At 38.5% G+C, this 12,928-nt stretch overlaps 2 protein-coding genes across 2 annotated transcripts; one reads left to right on the top strand and one right to left on the bottom strand.

The window, feature by feature from the left end:
• Positions 1 to 4,022: 4,022 nt before the first annotated feature.
• Positions 4,023 to 4,526, top strand: MELLADRAFT_109799 (uncharacterized protein; the record flags this gene model as incomplete). The annotated part of the gene is made up of 2 exons (XM_007413915.1): positions 4,023 to 4,327; positions 4,400 to 4,526. The coding sequence occupies 2 exons, from the start codon at positions 4,023 to 4,025 to the stop codon at positions 4,524 to 4,526; spliced, it is 432 nt and encodes a 143-aa protein (XP_007413977.1).
• A 2,011-nt stretch (positions 4,527 to 6,537) lies between these two features.
• MELLADRAFT_78709 (uncharacterized protein) lies at positions 6,538 to 11,091 on the bottom strand (the record flags this gene model as incomplete). The annotated part of the gene is made up of 5 exons (XM_007413811.1): positions 6,538 to 8,740; positions 8,825 to 9,602; positions 9,678 to 10,124; positions 10,217 to 10,810; positions 10,943 to 11,091. The coding sequence occupies 4 exons, from the start codon at positions 10,620 to 10,622 to the stop codon at positions 7,129 to 7,131; spliced, it is 3,243 nt and encodes a 1,080-aa protein (XP_007413873.1).
• Between the last annotated feature and the right edge of the window lie 1,837 nt (positions 11,092 to 12,928).

The following is a 12,928-nucleotide window of genomic DNA, read 5'->3' as shown; positions in this document are numbered from 1 at the left end:
AAAGCCAAGTAAATGAAGTTCTGGTATTCAAAGGAGGTTATTTGAGTAACCAAGGATTGCTTGAATAATTTGATGACAATAAAAATAACTGAAGCTCCATCAGAAAACAATAAATAAAGCACTATTATTGTTCAACCTCTTGCTCACATTATCTGTCAGAACTCAAGCTCAGTTGGCCAAGAAGTCTTCAAAAAAATGTATAATCATTATATTTGATTTTTCTTGTCTTTGTATCCAATTTATTTAATCTGACCAAATATCACACTCTATGAAAATTTAAAATGCTGGTCATTTCCCGTAAGTTCCATTTGAGCATTTTAAATTTTGCAGAATGTGATTTCTCACCAGAAATCACCTAAGTGAACGTGTCCTTAGAGGTTTGAAGCCATCAAAGCTTATTATTACATCTGTTTTAAAGGGGAGTTAAGCCATGAATTTATACATGACCAAATTTGGTGCATCACACCATGTAGCACTACAAAAAATATAATCTTCACCAGGTGGAAAAGAAAACTAATGATGCAGAAAAATCTTGGGGCAACAGGAAGAGAGCTGAAAATCTGAAAAAATAGGCACCTTGTTCCTAGATATTGGAGCTCCATTATGAGTATTTTTTCATATTTTACACACAGATATTGGTTGGTGTACTAACAATAAAGGTTTAAAATTATCCAAGACTCACCTGTAACAATACCTGAAATCTGGCCCATGATTTTGAGGACAGGATTTTAAAATATTCAAACATCAACAACATTTGCAGTTCTGAAGCAAATGACTTGTTTTTGAGTTTATTAAAAAGCTGAACTCTTCTTCTTTACACTTCATAAAGGTATCAAGGTGTGATCTAGTCATGTAACCACTCTATAGCTGTTCAAGCAGTTTGGCATAAACAGCCATGTAGAATTGTTTGAAGAACAGCTACAGATGTGATGTCTGGATGATATTTGTAGAGGGAAGACTCACCTTTGTAATGAACTTAAAAACAAGTGATTTGCTTCAGAACTGCAAATTTTATTGATGTTTGAAGATTTCAAAATCCTCTCTTCAAAATCATGGGCCAGATTTCAGGCATTGTTACAGGTGGGTTTTTGATGATTTTCAACCTTTATTGTTAGTACATTAGCCAATACCTGTGTGTAAAATACAAAAAAATACTCATTGTGATGCTCCAACTTCTAGGAACAAGTTACATCTTTTTTTGGATTTTTTGCTCTCTTCCTGCTGTCTCAGGACTTTTCTATATCATTACTTTTCTTTTCCGCCTGGTAAAGGTTATATTTTTTATAGTGTAGAGAGGTTTTTTTGGGTGGAGATATATGGTCAAGACTGAAGGGATGAACAAATATCTAATTCAATTTTGCTTGTAATTGACCCTCTAGGAAGAATAATTGACAAGGTTTTTGAATGGATTTCTCTGAGTATGCAATGTTGCAATGCAGAAAGGGATTAAAATAATCATATTTCTGAGATTTGGGATATGATAGGCCAAACAGGTTGTTGAATTACTGAAAATATGTTAGAGGCCCAAGGATATGATACTTGGAGAGCCTTCAAGGTGATCATCAAAGGCTAAACTGAATGTAAGAAGCCAGAAAAAAATACCAAATCACATGCACTTTGAACACAAATACCAATACTCAATCACAAAATGAAATACCAAAACAAAGATTATTTTATCAATCTCAACATGCTGGGTGGACTAGAGGAAAAAAGAGGAAAAATGGGGACAGGTATGAGCAATGGCATTGCCACACAATGAATTCATCAACATGGCCAAATTTTAGCTGACACGCATATTTGTATCCCAAAAATTCACTGTGATGCAAACCATTGATTAAAGTTAAGGTGTTGCCATCTCTTGCTGCTGTTCAGCTTCCTGGGCTGTTCTAACTCAAGAATAATCAGCTCATTGATCTCCAGCAGTGATTTCAAATCAATTCATCTTACCTGTCTAGGTGCACTTCTCTTCTTAACTTGACAAAGATCCTGGCAGTGTAGAAACACAAGGCAAGAATTGCACCAGTCAGAACAGCTGCCAATTCTACTCCCAGTGACCATCCTTTATCCTTTTTTGTTTGTAATTCAGAGTTGCTTGGCTTTGTGGTTTGTACTTGAAGAGGTTTAAACTGTTGCATAGGTGGTGCAGCCATCATTGTGCAGCCACATGTTTGTTGCAAGCTTCTATGGCTGATCTCAGGAATTGCATCAGAGTTGGGGGGTGGGCCAAAATCCTTGTATTCCTGTGCCTTCATCTGCTTTGCATATTCCATCTTCCTCTCTAGTTGCTCATTTGCCACTGGGTAGACAACATCATTTGATCCAGAAGCTATTGGCCTACCCAGTGCATTGGACCTCCCATTATACTTGATCTCAAGAAGCTTTAATATTGTGGTGCCAACAGCCTGGTGATCCAACAAGAAGTTTACCAAAATGAAAATATGTCCAAATCTCATACTGCAAGTTGAATGGTGTGATATATGATTCTGATTATTTAATTATCAAGCCTCCCCAAAATGTGTCCACAAATACTCAAGTTTATTTAAAAGAAGTTGAATGTGAGAGCATGTATGTGCTTGGTCAATTTTGGTGAGATTTGGCCAGATTTATTGTGAAAGAATCAACTTGGGCCCAATTAAAATAGATAGTATGGGTATATTGATGGAGAAATTCTGGTTGAGCAAAATGGAAGAATAACAGATGAACATTTGCCACACTCATAATTCTTTGACTATATGATTCTGACTGTGCATCAAAACTTGCATGAACACATCAAACTTTGACCCATACCTTTTGTGACATCTTTCAGGGTTTATGTGGCTTTCCTGCTGTGTTCCATTTGAAGAATACACCTGTTCAATATTGTCAGTCCTGAGTACATATACATTTACCCAATCTGTAAACAGCGTAGCATGTGATAAAATATATAAAAATAACAATTACATATACATGTACACTTAAAATAGCTTGTGATAACTAATAAAACAACAACTACACCTCATAACAGAGTGTCAAGAGTCAATATACTCAAAGTACCTAACAAGTACTTAATATTACTATATGTAATTAAGTACAAACAATAATAATAATTAATAAAGATCCTTGAAAAATGTTAGTGATAGAAACCAATGTCACTACAGTTAGGTTTGGAGAGGAGAGTATATAAACCCCTCCTCTCTCAGCCTTCAGCATTTTCCCACAAGCTTATATTACACAATACTTTCAAAAATCCACTTAAAAGCTATACTGAAGTATATAATCAAAAGTCTTATATTTGTGATTCACTTCTTTTACTTTGAAGAGTTTCCTGACTAAGAGTAACTAAGACCCCTTCCTTCTGGATTCTCTACTTCCCCCAAGTAGAAACATTATAAGTTGGTGACTTCAAGAACAGCCACAAGTTGGTGACTCTAGGAACAACCAGATTAGTGATCTCAATATCACTCTCCAATGTATCAAACTTGAAGGTCAAAGGGAAGCCTTGGATCCACCTCCCATTAATCATTATCCATAATGATAATAATTATAATTTAAACCTCCTTTTAAGGAGTCATCCAATGGTAGTCTGCCTGGATTTGTCCAAACAGACTATTAGTCTTTTCTCGCTGTCACACTCTACCATTCAACTCACCAGTCCACCAACCAAGCAAGCATCCAAGACTTATTGCTCAATTTCTCAGCTCATACCATCAGACCTCTCTTGCAAGGATCAACCTTGCTACCTCACCTTTGAAGCTTCCTGATATCACTCTCTTAATTGATCACACAACATGCCACCCGCAACAAAGCGCTCAAAGAAACCAACAAGCACCAGTCCCCATGCAAGAACTCAGAGGCAAACTCACAGCAACCAACAAGTTCAGCAAACTTGTGGTAATATCCAATCTCACACTCAATCTCATCTTGAACCTCATGACCATCACAATTTACACCTTTTTCAATCTCAATCATAGGACAGAGATGCGCTCAGGAAGAAGGGGGTACTTCTGAGGAAGAAGATGACCATCCTGACAAAGAGGACAACAATGACAGTGATGGAGACAATAGGGATGAAGATGATCCAGCCAAAGAAGAAGACCAAGATCAAGAGAAAATCACTCTTGAAAACATTGTATGTACTTCCTACATTGGCCAACTATGCTACTGTGGGTCTTGATTGGACTGATGCTTATCAAGCAAAAGTATTAGCCGGTTGCAAAATCCACTCCACTAACCGGCCGTCAGTCAAGATCATTTCGGAAGCGCAAGCGCTTCATGACACATTCCAACAAGCACTGAAAATGCTCAGTCTTGCCGGGAAAGTGAGCTATCCCACCCTGAAGACCGCTCTGTAAGTCAACACATGTTATTCCCACCCTGTCTAACTGACTACATATGTAGGACTGATCTTTGAAATGTATAGGTTCTTGGGACCCAACCAACCTGCTCTCACATCATACTATACCTACCAAACATATAGCAAGAAGAACACAAAAGACACACCTAGTAACCATATTGGTTCACTGAATGCTACATGCAAATTTTACTGATACAATGATTCTACCTAGCTCTTGTCGGTGCAGGAACCAACAAGACAGTCAAAGGCAGTGGTGAGGTGGTGGGTTCTGTACCTGGGATGGGGACTTGGAGAAAAAAAAGGAGTGGGAGCTGCAGCTTTTCTGTTACTTGGCTACATAGGGTGGCTGTGGACTCCCTCTGAAGATAAAGTTCCTTTTTTCTTTGGATAATATCCAAAGCTTTGGATGGACACAGGTGCTTTTCTCCCCTCACCATTCTTTTAGATTGTTGTAAATCTTATTTACTTGCAATAAAAATACTGATTAAAATATATAAATTCTACTATAACAAGTGTATCTATATGTACACATCCTTTCATCTGAATCAATACCAATTGCCAGTGTGATATGCTATATTGGCTCTAGTTAAGTATCCATTCTCAAATCAGCTGTATAATGAGCTCTAATGAGCTTTATCACAAATATCTTATCAACGGTGGCTTGCTAAGCTAAGCTAAGGATTTTTGCTACCTTGGCTTAGCTTAGCTAGAAGCCGCTAAGGAAAAATCCGCTAACACTAATCTTAGCGGATTTCCGCTAACGCTAAGCCATTAGCTTAGCAGGCGTAAAATGACACCCGCTAAGCCAATTAATTGGCCGCTAAACCGCTCACAGCGGCTTAGCGGCCCTTTTTTGCACTTAAAAGATGTTTTTTTTGATAGCTAAGCTTCCGGCTTAGCTTAGCGCAGACCCGCTAAAGGAAAAATCAAAAATCCATTAGCTTAGCTTGAGTGCGCTAAGGATTTAGCGTTAGCTTAGCGATAAAAAATCATTAAGCTAATGCACCGCTGAGCGCTAACTTAGCTTAGCCGTTCCACCGTTGATCTTATCTTTTGGTGACAATATCTACCAATATATTTATCTATATTCCCACACACTCTAAATCACACTTTCAAATATAGGAGTAGGAATTACTGCATCCAAAATGGGCTACAATTATGGGTGCACACTTTGCTAATCCCAAGCTGTAAATGTGGCACCTGGGTTCAAGAACCATTTCACCCCAAAGTGTGTTAATTTTTTGGCTTGGCACCCTGAATTCATACAGATTCAGCATTTAGGGTTTATCATAAGCTATGATAAGTACAAGCATGGCACAAAGCACACACAGATCAGACAAGCACACACCCTTCAAGTTTTATTGCCCTAATTAGACTTATTATATTCCATGTGTACCTATCAGATCTCACACTACAAACTAACTATATAGCCAAGGCAGCTGCTTAACAAGTGTCTGATATCTGGATAAGATCTTTATGAGGGTGAAATGTTCACAGACCCAATTATTTGAATATGAACAAGGCTATTACACATCACCAACCCAGTGTGATATACACAAAAGCCAAATACGGATCCCAGTACATCCCCACCACCCCCTGCCTTTCACAGCTAGTGAAACCCTTATTTCCCAGTGACAGTGGTGTTATACATAGGCCAGACTACATGTGTCCCTCTAAATAACTCACTTCAACCAGAACACAAGTAAGAATCATGCCAATTGATTTTCCAATAAAACCTTTTGCTCTATCCTCTAACCATCAACTCCACTTTGATGATCAACTCAAACCGCCCATACAAATTCAACACACATGAACGTAGTGAAAGCTGAACCACTACATCAAGCAAACTCTTGACTCTTTTTGATTAATAATTTGTTTGGCTTAAACTCAACTTCTGGTCAATAAATGATCTTGATTACCAGTGGATAAATTTATTCTTAACTCTTCTTTTAAAATTATTCAACTCTCTATCTATTAATTCAAACCAATTCTAACCCCAGAAAACCTCCCAAGCTTCTTCTTTTGTTTTACCAATAAACCCAATACACTTACTCACAAAAACCAAACCAAACAAAAGTTCAATCTACACATCACACAAGGAAAAAAACAGCTTTCATATAGAAAATAATTCTTGTATCTCTCTCTCTCTCATCTGTTCTTTCAAAAAGTTTCACTCAAAATTCAGTTAATTTTCTTTTTGTTTTAATGTTTAATTTCTTTTTTTCTTCTTCATTCATGAAAACCCACCTTATAACCATTCTATCTGTCTTCTTCACACCTTTTTTACTTCAACCCCAATTCACAAAAACAAAAACAATCACACACACACACAGAAATTGACACACGCTTAAACAACACAAAAAAACCAAAAAAAAGAGAGAGAAAGAAACCAAAAGAAGAAAAGAAAACCAAAAGAAAAAAAAAGAAGACTTTTACTCATTCTTTCATTGACCCAATATATAAACTTGATATCTTTTAAAAATTTTATTTTTCTCTCTTCAAAACTTGATTTCTTCTTTTCTTTTTTCAAAACTTTCATCTCTGTTGTGTTCAAATGTTTTTAATTTTACTTTGTCATTTCATTTCAACCTTTCTTTTCTTTTGCAACTTCTCTTCAAACTTACCAAAAACCCAAACCCACATATCCAACTCCTAAACCTTTTTCAATCAATCTATCTCAATAAGAAGAAAAAAAGAAGAAGCGGCGAAAAAAAAAAGAATCTAAGACTAAAAAAAAAGATTGCTATAAATGTATAAAGAAATGTACAAGTATATAAATCGTTTGATCTAAAGTTCTACCTCTGTGACTGTTGATGTGCTGCTGCTGCTCCTGGTGATGTGACAACAGCTGATGGATGTTCTTGATGAAAATAAGTGACTCCTTTATGTTCAAAACACTTAATCTCGCCTCCAAACTTTTCTTTTTCTAATCCCGAGATGGGATCTTTGATTCTAACCTTACTAGATCGTGGTGGTGGTGCATATAATCCAGGTGTAGAGAGTGTTAATAAACTTTCACTCGAAGGTGGTAATGGTTGAGAAGGTGGTGGTGGTAATGGTGCTTGGGTAGGTGGTAAATCAAAAAACATTGGAGGTGGAGGTGGGGGTAATGGTTGTGGTTGTTGTGGATGTGGGTAAATCATATGTTGTCCAGTGATCGGATCAAAGTATTGTAATGGTGGTAATGGTGGTGGTGGATGAGGATGAGGATGATAGAAATGATGAAGTGGGTTGAAATGATGTTGTGGATCGATGGGTGGCGGTGGTGGGGGTGGATGTGAATTAAACATGTTTGGTGGATGTTGATGTAGATGTGAGTGATGATCATGAGGAAATGGAGTTTGCGAGGAATTGCCAGATGATGAACCAGCTGATGGGGTAAAGCTGATGTGCCTCGATCGGTCCTCTTCTTCTCCTTGTAAAAGCATTCCTGTTTGTTGCTGCGGTGGTGGTGGCTCAAGAGGATAGTAATCATGATGATAATGATTCACAAACGGTGTCGGTACTGGTACGGGCGGAGGAAGGTGATGTATTGAAGCCGACATTGCTTCCCGTAAAATTTCGGCTCCACCAATCGATCCCAGGGTAATTGAACTCGAAGGAGGAGGATGAGGAAGGGGAGGAAGATCGAAAGTTGGCCTTTCTCTGCTTGTGATTCCATTGTGTTCTTCATTGAGTTGTGATTGAGGCTGTTGAACTAGAGGCGTGCTTGTGCTACCATTGATCTTGATGGCACCTGACACTTCGGGAATGATGGTAGAATGATGGTAGACTGGGATAGTACCAATCTTGATGGTCGTTGGTAACTTCACTACTATTCCCGACCGCGGTGCCTCATCCTCATCCGCTGGAGATCGCTTCACTTGTGTTTCATCCTTTGACTTCTTGTCGGGCGAGGAGGCAACGGTGATACTTGCAGAATCAGATGTGTTGGAGCAGGTGCCGGTCTTATCAGGTGCCTCTAACGTCTGTATCACAGATTCAGCTTTGTCTTCTTGATATTCCGGAGTGGGGGTACCGATGGGAAGCGAGTGCTTGGAATTTAAGCATACTTTCACCTCATCAATCTTGGTGCTCTCTACCTGACTCGCTTCTGTAGGTGCGTCGAGAGATCCAGGACCGACGGACACAGTAGAGACAGGACCGGGCGATTTAGTAGTGGGTTCAGGTACATCGGTTGTCGAAGAACCGTTGGGTTCGGATTTCGACACTTTCGAGACACCATTCACCAAAGGTTCTTGGAAAGTGGATGGAGTGGTAGAAGATACTTCAGAATGATTCTGATTAGGCTGTGCAGAGTTGGTAGGCCTTCGAAGACTGGAGGATCGAAGCGGTGGTTGATTAGCTGGAACGGCCATTCCTCTCCGATTAGGTGCACCACCACGGTAAAATTGGTATCCCCTTGCCCTATGAAGATATTCGACCAAACGTCGAGATGATCAAGTCAGTTTCGATGTGATAAGAGAAGCAAGAAAGATGAATGATACATACCTTTGATGAGCTGATTTACGATCCGACTCGCGTTCAATTTCTTCCCATCCATCATGACGCCATTCCCCATCTCCATTACTTAATTGATGACCATTACTACCAAAAGATTTCTGTTTCGCCTGTACGGTGATCCAACCAGCCCCACTGCCTACACTTCGACCCGTATCGCTTTGGCCAGCCGGTGTGTCAGGTCGCTGTAGATGAAGATGGTGATTGTTAGGAGGGCCATTGGGATGTAGATTCGGTTGATGTCGACGTTGCTCCTCCCAGTCTGCGCGAAATCCACCTTTTCCATGATGACCTGCTCCTCTAATAATCCCACCACCACCACCACGGCCTCTTGCATGAGAACCTCGACTATTACCTCCACGCATGCCACGGCCCCCACGTTGTGAGTGAGATTGACGATCGTCATGTCCCCAGAATCGACCTGAACGGGGAATAGTCCAAGGTTCTTCTGAAGCAGCAGCGGATTGATTGGTTTCTGAGATGGCGTTACTGAAGGCAGAGGGAGGTCGATTGGCAGTGTGACCGGCAAGCGAGGAGGGTGGTCGAGTCGAGGAAGGTAAAGGTGAACCAGTTCGATGAGCAGAATGACGGTGGTTTGGTTGTGATGGTGAGATGATATTGACGGTAAGTGGGGTACCAGTGGAAGGACGCGAATTGGGCCGCTTGTCTCCGCGTAACTTTGATAATCGTTTCTCTCTCTTCTTCAGAGCTCGTCGAGCGGCTGCTTGTTCTTGTTCAATCTCTTGCATTAGCTCGTGATTTGAAAGATCTGTACTGAGGGTCATCCTTTACAACTTTTCCTCTAGGGCTTCCGGTGGAGCTTTTTCTAAACCATCAGGCTTACACTCCACACGTGATCGACTGCTCAAACCGGTATTAAGATCGAAGATGAGAGAACCGTAGGCGTTGAAGTTGTCGAATTCGATGAATGGGATATAACGCGGTGTTTGAACGGTAGGTTGATCTTCGTTGGTGTTAGTGTTTAGGCCAGTGATCCAAGAGCCTTGATTGAAGATGATGGTAGTGTTGTTATTGTTATTGATGCTAGGGGTGTTGTTGTTGGTAGCGGTGAGATCTTCATGATTAGTTTGATTGGTAGAAGTAGTTGTAGTAGTCGTGGTGGTCGTAGAAGTAGGTGAAGGTTGTTGTTTATGCCTACGAGTAGCTGATGAGCTTGTAAGAGATGGTTGAGTAGCAGTGCTATGAGCGGTAGGTGATTGAGACGGGTCATCGGTTGGAGTTTGACCAGGTTTGATTTTGGCAATTTTATTAGGAACAAAAGTGCTCGATGCTGGGAGAGGATTTGAAGATGAAGAGCAAAGAGTTGAGTAAATGTAAAGCTTCGAAGGTGAAAAGTGTTGTATGAGGATAGATTGTACTAACATTCAGATTGAAGGCAAGTTTGATGACCTGCTTCGAGATCCACAAATTGAGTTTGATCTTGTTCAAATTCGTCTACTGATAGATCTGAATTTGAATTTGAAAGTGAACTTGTTGTAGAATCATCACAGTCTGAACTTGTTGAATCGGAACCTGTGGTGAGATGATTCGGTCTGCTTTGTTCATCATCATTTTGATCTGCTTCTAGATCTTCATCATAATCAGGTTGATTTCTACTACGTCTACGTCGATTGGCTAATAGTTTCGACTTTCTCGTTCTTCGAGGATGAGAAGTTGAATTTTTTAAAGGTTCTTGAGGATTCAATGAAGTTGAGTTTGATTGATTTTGATTTGAATGATCGGATGGTTCAGTAGATTGATTGTTGAGAGTAGTGATGGACATGGTCATGATCTGATGGATTGATTGAGAATGAATGAAAGTGATTGATTGATTTGATTGAGTTTTGATTTCTGAGTTGATGATGATGATGATGATGATGATGATGATGATGAATGATAAAATAGAGAAAGAGAGAGTGAGATGATTGAAAAGTTGAAAGGGGGGTCAACAGAACAAAGGTAGTCAGTTAAATCGAACTTCTTAGATGTAGATGCGATCGGAGTGAGATGGGTAAACAACATGGAAGAATCAGGGTGAAACGAAAAAAAAAGACCGGTAAACAAAGGTAATCAAAAGATATCTCCACAATGATTAAACTCTTGACTTACTCACTTGAACAGTCTTTAGATTTTTAGACAGTTTGACTTTGGGAATCTGATTTGGATTGGTAACTTTGATCGTTTTGTTGATGTTGAAATGAGTACTAAAGTGTTGAAGTTTGATGTTCAAATTAAAAAAACAGAAAGAAACAGAAAGAAAGGAGAAACTTAAATTTACTTGATAATCTTTCGTCACCTTTGGAAGAAAAAAAAAACTTAACAAAGGGTTTTCGATTTGTTTAATCTAGAATCTTAAGTCTTAATCTCTATGCTACTACGGTCTAGGGTGTAGCTATCTAGGGTTTCGATTTAACCTTCTAGAACCATCCATGCATCCATCTCGGATTTCACTCTACAATCTTTCTTCACAGCCATCTTATCTTACTAATCATTCCATCATCACAACCAAACCCAATTCGATCAATGTTAATCATTAAACTCAACTTCATTCAATCAAAAAACCCTTCTTTAACTCGATTCATCCTTTAACCATTTGCTACACTATATGCTACAACCAAGATTTCAAAAAACCAAACAGGGCACTTCTTGACTAAGACTTCTTGACCCTTTCGAAATGACGTCTTCCAACTTACTCTTTCCAACAAAGGGATTTCATTTTCTATAATTGATGATCTTCTAACACCTTCTTATACTTGATTAACCCACACTCTCAAATCACTTCAACTGAACCCTTTTTATCAATGCATCATTATTCAGTTTTCACAAAAATCAAAAGAACTCCTCAAATTGGTCTCACTCTGAGTACCAAATCAGTGACATGAGCGATTGATTGAACAAACTATGAATCAATGAGAAAAATCATTCACATCAACCTGAACGGATAAACAAATCATTCAAACTGATTTGAATACTTTAACGGTTCATGATCACAAAGTTTGAATTATCGCTTGTTTAATGATGAACTGAGATTATGAATTATTGGTCGTGATCAATCTATCATTCATTCATTGATCTAAATGATTAGTGAGTTTGAAAAAAATTACAAGTCTTATAATTTGACCGTCTTGAGTGTATCTTGGAATAAATGAATCCGATGATGATGACCAAGGTCACCTCCTTGAGCAATTGATATCATGGATAGGGCTGGCTATTTTTCCTGATGATTTTCCAAAAAGGAGAAATGAAACTGGAATTCGAATTCCTTTCCTAAAGATGACCTTGAATGTACAAAGGCATGGAGTACAAAGATGGATAGAGTGAGATCAGAAACTATGGAATGACCTAAAAACTTGGTGAAAGTCTTGAATAGGGGGAATGGAAACTAAGTAGAGTTTTTGGCAGTACAAATACCCCAAAACGTGGATGTTTTGGTTGAGTGATTACTCATATATATGGTAGTTGTGATCAAAAAGGATCCAATATACTTTCCAACAGATACACCAGGGCAGACTTTGCCAATGCAATAGGCTTATATCCAATCTTGTTTTCTGACAAGCAAGTTAAACAAATGATGTATTCATTCACCTAATTATATAGTCAAGAAAATAAGGATTTGAAAAATTCATCATAACTGCAATAATGAAATTAATCATCACACATACACAGTATGTACAGATCTTCAATCTCATATTGATTTGTACTATGAGTAAAAGAAAGACAAGAAGAAAAAAAGGACTTCAAGGGACTGAACAAAAGCAATATGAGATGAACTATAACATTTCAAATTCATCAAGCTATTGTACATGATTGTGGTGGAGATTTCTGGAAAGAACAGGTTGAGTTGAAGGATAAAGAGAGTAAGTTTTGTGGGTTTGCTAGATAAAGAATAGATACAAGTTAAAAGATTTATAGTAAGATAGAACAACATAAACACTTTATGATCATCTTTCATATCAATTTGATCCTAGAAGAGAGCACGATCACATGATCTGAATCAATTCTACTCTGTCTTAAGTCTTCTAAAAGGAAAATCAATCAAAAAGAAGTGTAATGAAATCATGAGATATATATAATTAAAACATTCCATCTCTTCTT

Source organism: Melampsora larici-populina, assembly GCF_000204055.1.
Source record: "Melampsora larici-populina 98AG31 unplaced genomic scaffold MELLAscaffold_39, whole genome shotgun sequence".
In the NCBI taxonomy this organism is placed as follows: domain Eukaryota; kingdom Fungi; phylum Basidiomycota; class Pucciniomycetes; order Pucciniales; family Melampsoraceae; genus Melampsora; species Melampsora laricis-populina.
The sequence above is the reverse complement of the archived record's forward strand: the minus strand, read 5'-3'. Positions and strand labels throughout refer to the sequence as shown.